The sequence below is a fragment of the Aythya fuligula genome, chromosome 28 (genome assembly GCF_009819795.1).
Source record: "Aythya fuligula isolate bAytFul2 chromosome 28, bAytFul2.pri, whole genome shotgun sequence".
NCBI lineage: Eukaryota > Metazoa > Chordata > Aves > Anseriformes > Anatidae > Aythya > Aythya fuligula.
The window spans coordinates 413,130-428,127 of NC_045586.1; the positions used below are offsets into that span (position 1 = coordinate 413,130).

At 74.2% G+C, this 14,998-nt stretch overlaps 1 protein-coding gene across 1 annotated transcript; it reads right to left on the minus strand.

Annotated features, from left to right (window-relative positions):
* ZBTB7B (zinc finger and BTB domain containing 7B) lies at positions 1 to 1,924 on the minus strand. The gene is made up of 2 exons (XM_032204268.1): positions 921 to 1,924; positions 1 to 445 (listed from the first exon to the last, which is right to left on the minus strand). Exons 1-2 carry the CDS (start codon positions 1,922 to 1,924, stop codon positions 1 to 3), a joined length of 1,449 nt encoding a protein of 482 aa, XP_032060159.1.
* Positions 1,925 to 14,998: the final 13,074 nt, after the last annotated feature.

Genomic DNA, 14,998 nt, shown 5'->3' on the forward strand with positions numbered 1-14,998 from the left:
CTACGCCGACTCCACGGGCACGGCGCCGTCCGGCTGCGGCCCCTCGTCGGGCTCCGGCTCGGGCTCGGGCTCGGGCTCGGGCTCTTCCTCCTCCTCGTCGGGCCTCGCCGGCCCCCAGTAATGGGCGAGGGAGAGGCGCAGCCCGTCCAGGCGCCCGTTGGAGAGGTCGAGCCCCGGGGGCCCGGCGGGCGGCGGCGGGGGCTCGTCGCGGCGGCGGCGGCGCGTCCGCACCTCCAGGCAGTTCTGGCCCTTGAGGTGCCGCTGGAGGTGGTCGTCCTTGGCGAAGGCCTTGTGGCAGACGTTGCACTCGTAGGGCCGGGCGCCCGTGTGCAGGTGCATGTGGTTCTTCAGGTCGTAGCTGTGCAGGAAGCGGGCGCTGCAGTGCTGGCAGGAGTAGGGCCGCTCGCCCGTGTGCTTGCGCATGTGGATCTTCAGCTTGTCGTTCCTGGGGGGGGGGAGAGGTCAGCAGGGTGGCAGGCACCCCCAGGCAGCGGCTGCCGGGATGGCAGCGCACAGCCAGGGCAGGGATGTGCTGCGGGGACAGCACAGACACCCCTGGCACAGGGATGTGCTGTGGGGACAGCAGGGGCACCCATGGGACAATGATGTGCCAGGGGGTGGCACAGGCATCCCCAGAGCAAGGATGGGCTTGGGGGCAGCACGAGCATCCCAGCGGAGTGCATGGGACACGTGGGGTCGGGGTGCTCTGGCAGGGCAGGACAGGAGACGACATCCCTGCTGCCTGGCTGGGGTGCACAGAGACCAAAGCCCCCCCAGGCAGGTGTGCATCCCAGGGGAAACGTGTCCTAGGGACGCCACAGGGACACCAGGAGCCACAGGGGCTGGAAGAGGACGTGTCACAGGGTACCCCAGGGACCCCCGAGGCAGGGCAGGGAGAGGGTCAGGCCGGCAGCACTCACCGTGTGAAGCGGACCCCGCAGACCTGGCAGGCGAAGGGCTTCTCGCCCGTGTGCGTGCGCATGTGGCGGGGCAGCTTGCCCGCGCCGTGGATGACCTTGTGGCAGACGGGGCACTCCTGGGGCATCTGCGAGCGGCGCTTGCGCACCAGCTTGTCGGGCGTATCCAGCCCGGACGCCAGCGACTCGTGGTGCAGCGAGCTCAGGTACGCCATGAGGTCGGGGTCGATGGCGTCCTCGTCGGAGCCGCCCTCCTCGGGGGACAGGGGCGGCTGGTACGGGAAGGGGAAGGGGTGCGGGGGCAGCTCCTCTTCCTCGGGCATCTCGTAGCTCTCGTAGGTCTGGACCAGGCCCTCAGGCAGAGGGGGCAGCGGGGGCGAGGGCGGCTGGGGAGGTGGCAGGGGGCTGTCGTACCCCTCGGCCTCGGCGGGCAGCTCCTCGGTGTGGTTGTTGAGCCGGGAGCCACGGGCTTGCAGGAACTTGCGGGTCTTCTTGCTGCGGCGGGCAACGGGGCGGGCGGGTGGCAGGGTGGGCACCTCGTCCTCGGGGAGGGTGGCGAAGGCCTCCAGGTAGCGGCGAGCCCGCTCGCAGTCGCCATCATCGGGGCCGGGCGCCTCCAGCCCGCTGCCCTGTAGGATTTCCACGCAGGCAGCGATCACGCACGGTATTTCCAGCAGCTGGGCGGCCTGCAGCACCTCGCCCATGTTGGCGCTGCTGATGGTGAGCGTGGCCGTGTAGGCAAATTCCAGCAGCGCGCCCAGCGCCTCCGGCCCTACAAAGTCCAGCTCGCAGACCTCCTGCCCCGGCCCCTGCCCCGCAAACAGCTTCTTGAAGTAGCGGCTGCAGGCGGCCAGCACGGCCCGGTGCGTGCGGTACTCCAGCCCCTGCGTCTTGATGGTGACGTCGCAGAGCACCCCGAGCTGCCGCTGCTCGTTCAGGCTGCTCAGCAGCTCGCTGCTGTGCTCGGGGAAGGGGATGCCAATGAGGTCGTCCTCCGGGCTCGCCATCGTCCTCACCTGCGGGAAGCAGAAGCCAAGGGGGCTCAGCACCGGGCAGCGCCCTTGGGTGCTCAGAGCCATGGGGTGCTGACGGCGCAGAGGGCTGACGGGAGGCGGGGGGAAGATGGCGCTCGGAGGAAACTTTGTGGCTGAAGTGTCAGCTCTGCTGCAGAGCCGGGGGGGCAAGGAAACCCCCTGCTGTTGAGGAACGCACCAGGGGCAGGGTGCCCCCAGCAGCGGGGTGCTTGGGGCTGGAGGGGCGCACGGTTCGGCACCGCCGAGGCCTTGGGTTTGGGTTGGACGCCGAACCTTCCCCACCATGTCGAGGCAGCCGTGCCGCGGGGGCTGCCCTCGCCCCCCGCTGTGAGGTTGGTGGGTGGCGGGCCCCCCGCCGCAGCCCCCTGCGCTTCCTCTGCCGCCAGCACCCAGCCGCCCGCGCCGCCCCCCGCGCGACCACAGCAAAGGGGGAAATCTCGGCGCGGTGCCTTTGAACGGTGCCGAGGCGCGGCGCTTCCTGCGCCAGCCCACCCCCTGCGGCCCCCAAGCCCGGCCGGGCGCAGCCGCCGGCTCCCGGCACCCCGTCCTGGGAACGTGGGCCTCGCCGGCGGCGGGCGCGGGTGGGCGGGCGAGTGCCGGGAAGAGGGCCCCGAGGGCCGGGGGCCGCCCCGCAGAGCCCAGCCGGGCTGGGAACACGGGCCACGCTTCCTGCCACGGCAGATTAGGATCAGCACAAGCGCCGGTTCCTGCCCCCGCTCCCAGTGGGGGCCCAGCCCCCTCCCTCCCCCTTTGCCCCAGCCCGGGGCCGCTCCTCGCCCAGCCAAGCCCTGCCTGCGTGAGCAGGGCCTTTCCCACGCTGCAACTGGCAGGGCTTTACGTCAACGCAGCCATAAACCCAGCACCGAGGCCTTCCCGGGCCAGCGGCACCGCGGGGCAGGCTGTGCCCGGCACGGGGGCACCACCAGCGCCGGGTCCCCACAGAGCAGCAAGGAGGGGACGCACAGGCACCCAGCACACAGCAGCACTCGTGGCCACGGCCAGCTACTGGTGCTGGTGCTCAGAGGGCGATGGACACATGGGATGAGGGAGCCCTGTTGCTATCCCCAGCCCTGGGCATGGGACGGTGGCTGCAGGAGCTCCGGAGCTGCAGCCAGGACATGGCCCCGGTGCTCAGCCACCAGCAAGGCTGTCCCAGCCCTCTGGATGCTCGGTGGCACTGGGGCGAGGGGTCTGCCTGGTGGCCACAACCCTTGGCAAAGGCAATGCCAAGAGCATGGCATGGCCATGCCCACACACCCAGCAGTGCTGTGCCACGCCACGCTAAGCACAGCCCTGGCTGCACATGGCACCGCCGGACAGCGCCAAGCCGTGCCCGTCCCCACCGTGCCAGGCCAAGCCGCTCCGAACCGAACCCCGCCGCGCCGGGACGGCCGTGCCAAGCCGCGCGGTGCCGTCGGCGGGCGCGGGGGACGTGCCCCCTCTTGCCCGCCGAGGGGCGGCGCGGCCGGCGGGCCCCCGGCACAGGGGCCCATCCCCACGCCGGCCGCTCCCTGCGCTTGGGCGCCCGCCAGCTGGGGCTGCCTCGGCAGGCGGCTGGGAACGGCCCCGGAGCAACCGGCTGCGGAGCCGCCCCAGCCGCTGCCGAGCAGGCCCGACCGGCAGGGCAGGCGGCAGCCGCCCCTGAAACTGGGAGCCGGGCAGTGCCGACCGCCCGGGACGCCGGCGCCACCGAAATCCTGTGCCCCCCCCCTCCTCCCCGTACCCACCCTGCGGCGCCCACCGCCGCGCGCCCTGCGCTGTTCCCCAGGTCCCCGCTGCCCGCTGAGGTGGGGGCAAGCGGATTAGGGGCGATTAAGCCATCAGGGCGCTGGGAGCCAACAGGCAGTGACAGCCCCCGATGAGATTAGGCAGGATTAGCAGCGGGGGGAGGATTATGGGAGGTGAGCGCCCTGTGCCGGGGCTCGGGTGGCCCTTGGGGGGGGGACACAGGGACACAGTGTCCATCAAGCGCTGCCTGCAGCACCCCGGGGCTGGAGCAGGCAGGCTGAGCACCGGCTGTCCTGGGACGGGTGGCACGCACTGCTGCTGGATGCAATGGCAGGACAGATGGACGGGAGCAAAGCAGGGCAGGAAACGCTGGCAGAGCGAGGCAGCCTGCTCGTGCCCTCCTTCATCCATCGCTCGCTGCATCCCCTAAACAAACGTGATGGCAGCAGGAGGCACCTGCTGCTCCAGGTCCCCACGTGCCCTCCAGCACCCCCAGCCCCTCGAGACATCCGGGCACGATGCGCTCGTACAGCTCTTCCTGTTTGCAGGGCCGGGGCTGGCACCGCTGGCACGCTCCCCTTTGGGGTGCTGCTTCACCACGGGCCCCTTGCAGCACCCGAGGCCCCAGCTGCACCGGGGGGGGGCTCCGAGGCCCACACGCAGCCTCTGTTCAGCATCCCTCTGGCAGCCTCACCGTGCCGTGGGGTGCGCGCAGGAACCCGAGCTCAAGCACCCCGTCCGCAGGAGCAGCCCGGGTGCTGCAGAGCTCCTCGGAGGCACCATTTGAGGGCCGGGGTGAAGGAGCCGGGACCCCCGGGAGCAGCCGCTGGGGCCGGATGCCTGCGGACGAGCGACCCGCGCTGGGGCAGGGCGGGGGCGAAGAGGTGGCAGGAGGGGGATTTTCCATCGCACCAAACCGCCCGTTACTGCTTCTTCCCCGACACCCCCCCCCCCCCCCCGCGCATCCTCCCCACTGGAGCGAAGTCACATGCTGAGCGGGTGCCATTGAGGAGATCGCAGCAGCGATAAGGAAATGGGGGGGGGCAAGGTGTGAGGGAGCCAGAGCCGCCCCCAGCCCCCCCTGCACGGCAGGGTCCCCTGGCCGGTGCTGGGGGACGATGCGGCGGGGTGCAGCCAGCTGGGGAAGGGGCTGGCAGCATTGCCTGTGCCCCCACCGAGCCAGCACTTTCTCGGTTACGTCAATGCCCGCAGCCGGGCCCGTTTTGCCCTCCGCAGCTGCACAGGGCTGGGGAAAAGGGGGGGGTTGCTCCCCACGCCGAGCCGGCTCCCATGCCCAGGGCATGCTGCAGCAGGAACAATGGCTCCCGGGTCACCCTGACATCCCAGCTGCTGCCGGCCCCGCGGCACCTGGCAGCCAGCACCCACCCAGCGCAGGAACCGGCTGCGTTCCCCCCCGCAGAACCCATCCAGCACCCGGCCACGGGGCCAGCAGACCTGGGTGGGAGCGGGGACCCCGTGTCCTCTGCCTGTTCCCTGCTGTGGGCAGGAGGATGAGGGGTTGGGGGGTCCCAGGGTACGCGGCTCCGGGCTGCTCCTGGGTGCTGCTGCTCTCATTAACAAGAGCTGAAACGCTGTCGAGGGACTTCACAGCCGCACCGGGGAGAATGAGTCACCCAGGAAGGTGAGCGCAGCACCAGGCAGCGCATCGGGCCCCGGCCCCTCGCCCCAGAGGGGCCCCTCGCCCTTTGGGAGGTGGGAAGGGGACTCAGGTGGCCGGGCGTCCCCCCACCCACCCGTCACCCTGCCCAAAGCCTGCAGGGAGCAGCGGCGGCCGAGGCGCCCACGCCGTGGGGCATGGGGGGTGGCATGGCTGCGGGACGGGGTCTGCACAGCCCCGCTGCCAACCGCAATGAAATGGATGGATCAGGGTCTGGCCGAGCTGGTGGTCCCCAAAGGGGCACGCACCAGAGGTGCAGCTGGGGGTCCCGATGCCGAAGGGGAGCCCGGACGTGGGCTGGGGAAGCGGTCCCGCTCTTTGAAATAAGAAAACAGCGAGCACACAAGAAAGGAAATGGTTTGAAGAGACAAGAGAACAAACAGAACCCACCCGCCCTGTATTGAGGGGGGGTGAGCCCCACAGCAGCCGCCCCACCAGCAGCCCCACAGCTCCCTGCGCACCCCCACAGCTCCTCCCGGCCCGCAGTGACACCCGGAGAGCTCCTGGTCCCCGCAAGTAGCGAGTGCCCCGCGGCCACAGCCGCACACCCAGAGCCCAGCCTTCAGCACCAAAGCGCCTGAGCATCGTGGCCCAGCTCTGCCTCTGTGCGCACCCAGGACCGGGGCCGGGCTCCAGGCACGGGCAGCCCCATCGTGGTGGCACGGCCGGCCCGGTGGCATCGCCACCGCCGATCCCAGCACCTGCAGTGGGGACCAGCAGCTGGGAGCCCGCTCCATCCCCCTGCCCGCGGGCCCCAGCCTGGCAGCACAGCCCCGTCCTGCTGCCAAAGCCTTCCCCACTGCCCGTGCCAGGCAGAGGCGCGCCCGGCACCGCTGCTATGGGGCGCGGGTCCCACTCTGCCAAGCGGGGACACCGAGGTGACCCGCACCTCGCCACCCATCCCGTCCCTCCCCATCCCAGTGGCAGCGAGGGCGGTGCAGGGCTCGGTTGACGCCAGCATCCCGCCAGCCAGCCCGGCAGCCTCCCAACCGGTGCCCCGGTGCCCTCCCCACACCTGGCTGTGCCAGGGCCCTGCCGGCTCCCCAAGGGCCACCCGGCACTGTCTCTGCTGTGGCTGGCGGCGGGTGGGCGCACGGCTCACCTGGCGCGTGTCCCCGCGTGGCTCGGCGCTCCGCCGCCGTTGGGTCCACGGCCCGCGAGCGGCAGGGAGGGGAAGGCAGGGTGCTGTGTGAACTTGGCCCCGCTCCCCGCTGCACTTCAGCGCGGATCCCACCTCAAAAGGAGTTGACGCCCACACCCCGGGTCACGCACCTCCCAGCCCCGCTTCCCAGAACACACACAGCATTAACCCTTCTGCAACCGGCACCGCGGCCGGGGCGCCAACCCGGAACCGGGCAGGGGGCAGCCCCAGCACCCTCCCGCTGGAGGAAATTCCCAGCGACGCTGGGACCGTGCGCCCCGCACCGCGGGCATCCCCTCCCCACCTCACCGGCCCCCCGTGCCGAGGCGTCGGCCGGGCCCTCGCCCTCCCGCCGCCCCGGGGCAGGGCGCTGGGTGCTCGCCGCTGGCCGCGGCCGGCCCTGGCCAAGCCAGGAGGGCGCCTGCGCTCGGCGGGAGCGGGGCTGCCACCGCAGGGCTGGGCTCGGTGCGGCGTGCCATGGCCTGCCCCGGAGCCGCCCCCCAGCCCTGCACATGCACGTCCCGCTCTGCCCCCAAAGGCAGCCCTGACACCGCCGTGCCGCCCCGGGTCCTGCCGTGCCGTGGCCTGGCCAAGGCGGGTGGCACGGGGAGCCCGGCCACCAGCACCCTGGCACAAAGGGCTGCGCACGCCACGACCTGGGGAAGGGGCTTGCGGATGGCCCCGGGCACCCGGCGTCGCTCGGTCTCCTCCGCAAACCAGGCAGGGGCACCCACGGGGCCCAGCTCCCCGCTGCCCGGCCCCACACCCCCTGCTCAGCCCCCTGCTCCGCTGCCTGGGGCAGGCTTAGGGTTCTCGCAATGCCCCCATAATTACACCCTCTGCGTCCCCGGCTAAACAGCAATTAGCAGCCCAAGGAGCGCTCCCCACACCCCACCGCCAGCACCCAGCATCCGCCCCGGCCGCCCACACCAGCTCAGCACCCGGCCAGGGCCGTGCCAGGGGCTGCTCCCCCCCCCTCGAGCCTGGCTGAGGCCACGGGCGGCCGTGCCAGCACCCGGGAGCCGCGCTGGCCATGGCACGAGGCCTGGCAGAAAGGGGAAGAGCGCTGCGCTGGCGCGGCCGCCTCAGCCGTCAGGGAGGGGGCCTCTGGCCCCAGCAACGTTCTCGGAAAGAGCCGAGCTGTGTTGTGCAAGAGCCCGACCACACGGGCGGGCAGCAGGCGTGCAGAGGGGCAGCAGCCACGCCAGCATCTCGCCTTCGCGGGCACCGTGCGCCAGGCAGGGCGCAGCCGTGCCGTGGATCGGGCAGGCCCCCGCTGCTCACGGTGCCAGCAGCCCTCCCCAGCACACCACGATGCTCGGGGCTGGCAGGACACGGCAGTGGGCACAGCCCCACACCAGCAGCCCCGGGAGGGAGGGAGCGTGGCACCTGCCTGCCAACCCTCCGCCTGCCCTTTGCTCCCCATAAAGGAGGGGAATGGCGCCAGCCCCCCTGGCCCAGGTGTGCCAGGTGCTAAGGGCGGGAGATAAGGTGGGCGAGGCGGGCAGGGAGGGGCACGGCATGGGCACGCAGCCCTGACTCAGGGTTCCCGCTGGTGGCCAGGCCCCGCTGGGGGTGACTCACCGCGGCCCCCCCACCCTGGGGGTGTTGCAACCTCCCCCGCGCCATCGCCAGCCCCACGGGGCCGCTCTGCCCAGCTGGGGGGCACTGGGGGTGCCCACCCACAGAGCTCTCGGTCCACCCAGTGGGCAAGGGGCTATTGAAGAAGCGGGGTGCTGGCCTCTGGAACGAGGGACTGACCCTCATCCATCCTCACCATGGCTGGTGCCACCAATGATGGCACTGGCTGGAGATGCCCAAACCCCCATTCCCCACGGGATACGGACAGGGCACGTCCTGGGCCAGGCCTGGCTCCAGCACAGCACCAGTCCCTGTCCCCGAGGCAGGACGGACATCCAGCCACAGCACCCCAATGGGCATCTCCACCTCTCCCGCTCCACACCCCAAAACGTGGGGCCCTGACCTGCTGGGACACACGGCCCCACTGCTACCTGCGCGTCCAGCAGCGGATGGGGCAGAGGTGGCCGGGGGCGTGCAGCCTCTGTGGGTCTCCCCGGAGCTCCCTGCTCCGAGCGCGGCTGTCCTGGGACGTCCCAAGGGCAGGGGAGAGGCCACGCGAGGCCGGACGCTTCGGCTGTCCCCAGCTGCACCCTGCTGGGGTGGCACGAGGAGCGGGGCCACGCGGAGGCACCAGCAGGCAGAAGGAAGGAAGCAAGGAAGGAAGGGGTTGCCGAAACGGAGCTTGAAGGGGGGAACAGGAAGGAAATGGTCAACAGCAAACACTGCATCGGATCGCCCCAGCGCAGAGTGAAACCCACCCACGGGCGTCTGCCAGGGCAGGGAAGGGTTGGGGCTGAGGTTTGGGCTTGTCCAGGCTGAGAGGCGCTCACACGGCTCCAAATTGGGCCTTCGGTACCCAGGCCAGCGCCGAGAGGGGCCCCATTGTGGTCTGGGTCCCACAGCCCAGCCCACTCCGTGGGGCGGCTGCCCACACCCTGCCCGGGGCCCCCACGGGCAGCAGTGAGCCCCAGGCACCCTCCAGGAGCCACGTCCTGGCTACTGAGAGTCAGGGGCAGCGGGACCAGATTCCACCAGCCTTACAGCGTGGGATAGCCGGCGCTGGGGAGAGCAGGGCCAGGCGGCTCCGCTCCCGCTCGCCCCGCAGCACGCAGACAGTCACGGGAGCCCCTTGGAGGACAGCCAGACCCCCAGGTCCTGCTGCACCGTGTGGCCCTGGGGGGGTGCCACAGGCTGGTGACATCTCCTCCCCCCACGTGGGACCCTGTCCTCACGGCACCCCGGGGAACCAAGCGATGCCAGCACCATGGAACCGGTGCAGGATGGGCTCCAGTGCTCCATCCCGGCACTGGGACGGGGCTGGTCCCCGTGGGGTCACCCGGCAAGGACAGTGCCAGCCCGCAGCCCCCCCTTAAACCCCCCGAAATAGCCCAGCTTCCGCCCCCACGGCAGCTGCCTGCCTCCAGCTCCCCGCTGCCCACGGATGATCCTGGGGGAGGAAGGGAGGGAGCGGGTGGCCCTAATCCCCCCCGAGCCCACTTAGCGCTGCCAGCGAGGCTGAGCCTGGCACAGCCCCCCCAGCCCACACAGCACCAACAGCGAGACCCCCAGCCAGGCCCCCCCACCTCAGGGGGCACGACAGACCCTGACCCGTGCCTGCGATGGAGCGGAGCTGGGGCAGCAGGACACGGAGCCAGGTCACCGCACGTGGGACTGTCCCCACGCTGTCCCCAGCCCTGCAGCAACCCGGCCGGGATGCCCCCACTGAGCCAGCTCGCTCCCATGCAGCCCCAGAGGGATGGGAATCCCCTTCCCCTCCCCATCTCAGCCCCCAGAGCAGAACATCCTCCTGCCCATCCTCACCACAGCCCCCAGCGCTGCTGGGGGGAACCCGGCACAGGGACAGCCGGGGACAGCACCGCAGCAGAGCGGCCAAGGCATCGCAGCGTTCCCCGGCCCATTGGCACCCAGGGTGGGCAGCATCCAGCGCCTGCACCGCCAGGGACCCAGCGCCCCGCGGCAGGACCCCGTACTCACCGCTGCCTCCAGCCGCTGCCCATGGGGCCTGGGGACGCGGCGGGGACAGCCAGGGCAGAGCGGAGCACGCAGCGCAGCCGAGCCTGCCGGGAGAGGCCAGCGCTCGCCTGACCTACTTCTCCTTCCGCATCACCTGCTTTCATTTTCCCTCACCACGGCTCGGTCCCCCCTCCCGCCCACAGCCCCGCCAAGTCACGCCAGCGGCTCCCCAGGGGCACAGGGCGCCAGGGCCCGCGGCTCCCTACGGCACCAGTGTGCACGTGGCCGGGTCGGCCGCACCCGGGGCACGGAGCACAGCGGGGCCCTGGGCGCGCTGAAGGTCACCGGCCACAGCTGGGGACAGCTCCGCAGCAGGCACGGCCGCCTCCCCCACCGCCCGCGCGGCCACCCGAGCGTCACCTCCCTGGCACGAAGCGAGTTTGACGGGTCTCAGCCCAGCCCCTCGCCGGGTCCTCCGGCCGCCCTGGGGCTCGCCGGGGTGTGGACACGCAGCTCCCGGGGCATGTCGGGGGACGCCGGCGCTGCCTCGGGGAGCCGGGCGGGTGCGGAGAAGGGAGCCTGGCTCCCACCCCCGGCACCCCGCTGGCTCCCGCACTGGGGTTACTATGGCAAGGCCGCAGCACGGGGGGAGCTCGCGCACTCCCGGGGGCTCCCGCGAGCAGCCAGCATGCTGCCAGGAGAGATTTCTCTGTGGTTTCATCATCCACCGCCCGCCCCGAAGGAGAAGTTCCTGCTCCACGCATGGGGCAGCAGCCACCCCCTCCAGGGCCAGAGCGCAGGGGCTGCCCCGCACCCCCAGCTGCGCCCACTGCCCTCCCCCTGCACGCTCGGGGCCTTCGCACTCGTGCCACGTGTGCACAGAGGGTGCTCAGCAGCAGCTGGCAGAGCTGCGCTTCCACAGCCTCGGGCTTGGCACTGACTGGTGGGGGGTTGTCCCTGCATGGGTGGCTCTGAGCCTCCCCAGGATGCAGCCACCGATGTCCCCCACCCACCCGTCAACGCCCCCCACCCCAGCCTCACCCGCTGCGTGCGCCCCCCTCCCCAGCACAGGCACCCCAGCCTGAGCAGCCCCTTCTCTCCACGCCAAGCCCCCAGACCACCACGGGCAGCCCAGTCCTGCTGCCCCACACCCCTCCCCTACCCCACAGCTTCCTTTTCTCCAGGCTCCAAGTTCAAGTTCCTGAGCCCAACCCCTCCCTCCGTGCCCGGCCCTGGCATCACCGCCACAGCCTCAAACCCTGAGGCCAGCCCGCACACCTCCACCAGTACCGCCAGCCTACGCCCCCTGCCCCAAACACGCAGCTGGAGCCGTGCTGGGGAGAGCTGCCAGCCCAGCTCCAGCAGGGGAAACTGAGGCACGGCGAAACTCACCCCAACGCACAGGATGCAGCTGGGGAAGGGAGCACCCGGACCTCCGGCCTCACTGCTGTGAGGGAACGCAGGTGCCCAGCCACCAGCCCACGCCAAGCCCAGTCCCGCGTCCCCTCGCCCAGCGTGAGCAGCCCCCGGTCAAGGGCAGCCGCAGCCCAAGACGGCAGCCCTCGTCTGGCGCAGGCCGGGGCGGCCGCAGCGGGAGGGTAAATACCGCACCCCGCCCCTGGACAAACACCAGGCTGGGGGCAGCCAGCCCGGGTGGGAACAATTACAGCAGGGCTGGGTGCGTGCGGGGCAGAGTCCACCGGTCCCAACGCTCGGCGGGTGCCACGGGGCAGCCGGGTGGGGTGGGCACCCCCCTGCAGACCCACGGCTGTGGCGGGACGAAGGGAACCGTGGCCAGGGCCCCGTTTCGCCCCCGGCAGGGGCAGCAGCTCCCTTTCTCCATCACGAAGGCGGGTGCCGTGGCTGCCAGCTCGCCAGGCCCGGGCAGGTCCCCGGCAGGCCCTGCAGCACGGCACGGTGTGCCAGGACACGGGGACACCGCGTGCCGTGCCACGGCTGGCTCTAGACCCCCAGGGTGACGGGAGAGCAGCGGGGGCTCCAAGCAGCCCCCGTGCCTGCACACCCTGGGACGTGGCTGAGGGTCTCGGGCAGCAGCGGGGGGGGGGGCGGCCCAGCAGCCGGGGGACCGGGCAGGGCCGTGGCATGGCCGCACGCAGGGGCCGAGCACCCGGAGCGCCCCCCCCGAGCTCCGGTGCGGGAAACCGGGGCCGCGGCCAGAGGCCTGGCAGGCGGCGGGGACCTGCCCTTGTCACCGGCTTCCCGCACTCCTCGCTGCGGGGAATTCCCCCGGAGCCGGGCCCGGTGCGCGCAGGGAGCGAGCGCCCGGTGCGCGCAACCCACGCGTGCCCGGCCCGAGCCGCCCCCCCCCGCGCTCTCCCCCCCCGCGCCTGGCACCCGGCCCGGCGACGTGTCCACGTCCGGCGGCCCCAGCGCGGAGCCGCGGCGGGCGGCCGGGCACGGCGGGGCCGGCGGCGGCGGCTCCCGGGCTCGCCGCTCCCGGCGCGCACCCGGAGCGGAGCCGCCGGCCCCGGGGCTCGCGGCGGCCGCACCTGCCCGAGCACCTGCGGCGGAGCGAGAGGCACCGGCAGCCCCGCGCGGGGCGGGAGCGGGGCCGGCCCGAGCCGCGCCACTCACCGGGGCCGGGCTGCGGGCGGGCGCCGGTCGCTCCTCCGCTGCGAGCCGTCGGTCGGGTCGGTCCGTGCGCTCCGTCCGTCCGCCCGCCCGCGCCCCCGCCGCCGCTCACCTGCGCGCCCGGCGCTCACCTGCGCGCCCCGCCCCGCCGCCGCCGCCGCGCCCGAGCTGCGGCCGGTCCCGGGGCCGCGGCCCCGCCTCCGCCTTCACCTGCCGCCGCCGGCCCCGCCCGCCCCCCCCCCGGCCGCCGCCGCCGGGCACCAGGAAGCGCCCGCCCCGGGCCGGTCATTGGGCGGCGCGCCGCGCTCCCGGGCTGCCATTGGCGGGGGGGGCCGCCCCTCAGCCCCGGCACACCCCCGGGAGGGCGGGGGCCCTGCGGGCGGCGGCGCGGCCCCCCCCCCGGGACCGGCGGGGGGGGGTGGGGGGGTGCGGGCGGCGGAGCCGCGGCCGCGGCCGGGGCCGGCCCCGGGGAGCGGGGGGGAGGAAGAGCTGAGTCAGAGGCGCAGGGAGGCGGCGCGGCCGGGGGGGGCGGGGGGGGGGGCGGTTAACGGGGCCGCGCTCGGACGGCCCCGGGGCCGCCCCGCCGCCCCCCGGTGGAGGGAGCCCGGCACGGCCCGGCCGCGCCTCGCCCGGTGCCAGGCGCCGAGCGCGCTCCGCCCGTTTGCGGCCGGGCCCGCCCCGCTCCGCCCGGACGCGCCCCGCTCGGGCCCCGGCTGCACCGGGGGGGGGCGGCGGCGTCGAGCGAAAACGGGGAGCGGGGAGCGCAGGGCGGAGAACCGGGACCGCAGAACAGGGCCCGGTGGGGCTGGCGCGGCGGGGCGGCCCCCCCGGCTGCCGGTGCGGGCAGGGCAGGGCGCGGCGGCGGCGCCCCCCCCAACCCCCCCGGCCCTCCCGGAGCGGCCCCTCCGCAGGTGCCTGGGCGGGGGCCCCGCACAACCTGTTTGGGCGCCGCCGGTCCCCGGGAGGCAGCAGCGGCACGGCCCGGCCCGGCCCGGCCCGGCGCTCACCTCGCTTCACCCCGGCCCCCCCCCGGAGCGCTCCTGACTCAGAGCCCGGCCGCGGCCGCTGCCCGGCGCTGGTGGAAAGTGTGAGCCGCCGCCGCCGGGGGCTGCCAAGGCAAACACCGCCCCGCGCAGACGTTATGTCAGCGGGGCGGGCGGGCCGCGCCGGGGGGCACCGCTCCAGCGCCGGGGCCGCCCCCCGCCCCGCAGCGCTCCCGGCCGGGCCCCGCGGCCCCCGGGGCCGCCGCCGCCTCCCGCGGCCCCACCTCTCCCCGCCTCCCCCCCCCCACGCCTCGGCCGGCTCCGCCTCTGCCGCCGGTACCGGGCACCTGCCGCTGCTGTGCCCGGGGCGCGGGGCTGCGTGCGGCTCCCCCCATCTCCGCCGTGCCCGTCGGTCCGTCCGTCCGGTTGCCCGTCCGTCCACCTGCCTCGCCTCCGCCCGCCCGTCCCTGCACCTCTGTCACGTCCCGTCGCCTACGGGCAGCAGCGAGCAGCACCTCCGCCCGCCCGCCCGCCCGCCCGTCCATCCGCCCGGCCGCCCCACCGGAGCCGGCCCGGGGCCGCAGGGCCCGCTCGGGGCTCCCGCGGGGGCGGCGGAGGGGGAACCCCGCAGAAAATCCCCTCCGCGCCGCCTGCCGCCGAAAGCCGCTCCCAGCCCCGCGGCGCCGACTCGCAGCGGCCTCGGCCCGGCCGCCCACCGGCCCGAAACCGGCCTCCCACGGCCCCGCCGCCTGCCGCTCCCCGCAGCCCCGGCGGGCACCGGAGCCCCCCCTCCCCCGGGGAGCCCCCCGCGTCTCCCGGGGATCCCCCCCACGTCCTCCGGGAGCCCCCCCAGCCCCGCCGCCGATGGCGGGGGGAGGATGGATCCGGGCCCCCGGCGCCGTTCTCAGTCCCCGGTACCGACGCTGCCTCTCCCGCTCCCCGGGCCGGGCCCCGCCGCCGCCCTCCCGGGACCCGCGGCCGCAGCCCCCGCCCCGACGGCCCCGCCGCTATTTTTAGCCGCCTGCGCTCTATTTTGGTGCCCGCCGTTGCGCTGCCGGTGCCGGCGGCGGAGCCCTCGGTTCTCGCGGCTGCGCTCCCCCCCCCTCCCCCGTACGGCCCGGCGGCGCGGCCCCGACGGCGCGGTGCGCGCTCACCTCCTCCCGCCGGGACGCGGCCGGACCGGGGCGCGGGCGGGGCCGGGGGGGGGCCGCGGAGCCGCCAGGCCCCGTCTAAGCCGGGCCGGCAGCGTGGCAGGAAGGACCGGGCGGTCATCGCGGCCCGGCCCGGCCGCCTGCAGAGGGCACTGCCGGTCCCCGGAGCGGAGCCCCGCGGGTGCCGAGCGCGCCGTGCCCCGGGCGACGGCACCGGGA

What these genes read in the sequence shown, in the direction of transcription:
- ZBTB7B (XM_032204268.1), bottom strand. Translation starts at nt 1,924, where the DNA reads ATGGCGAGCCCGGAGGACGACCTCATTGGCATCCCCTTCCCCGAGCAC. An exon ending in TGCGGGGTCCGCTTCACACG is followed by an intron (nt 446 to 920) that starts GTGAGTGCTGCC and finishes CCCCCCCCCCAG; the next exon opens with GAACGACAAGCTGAAGATCC.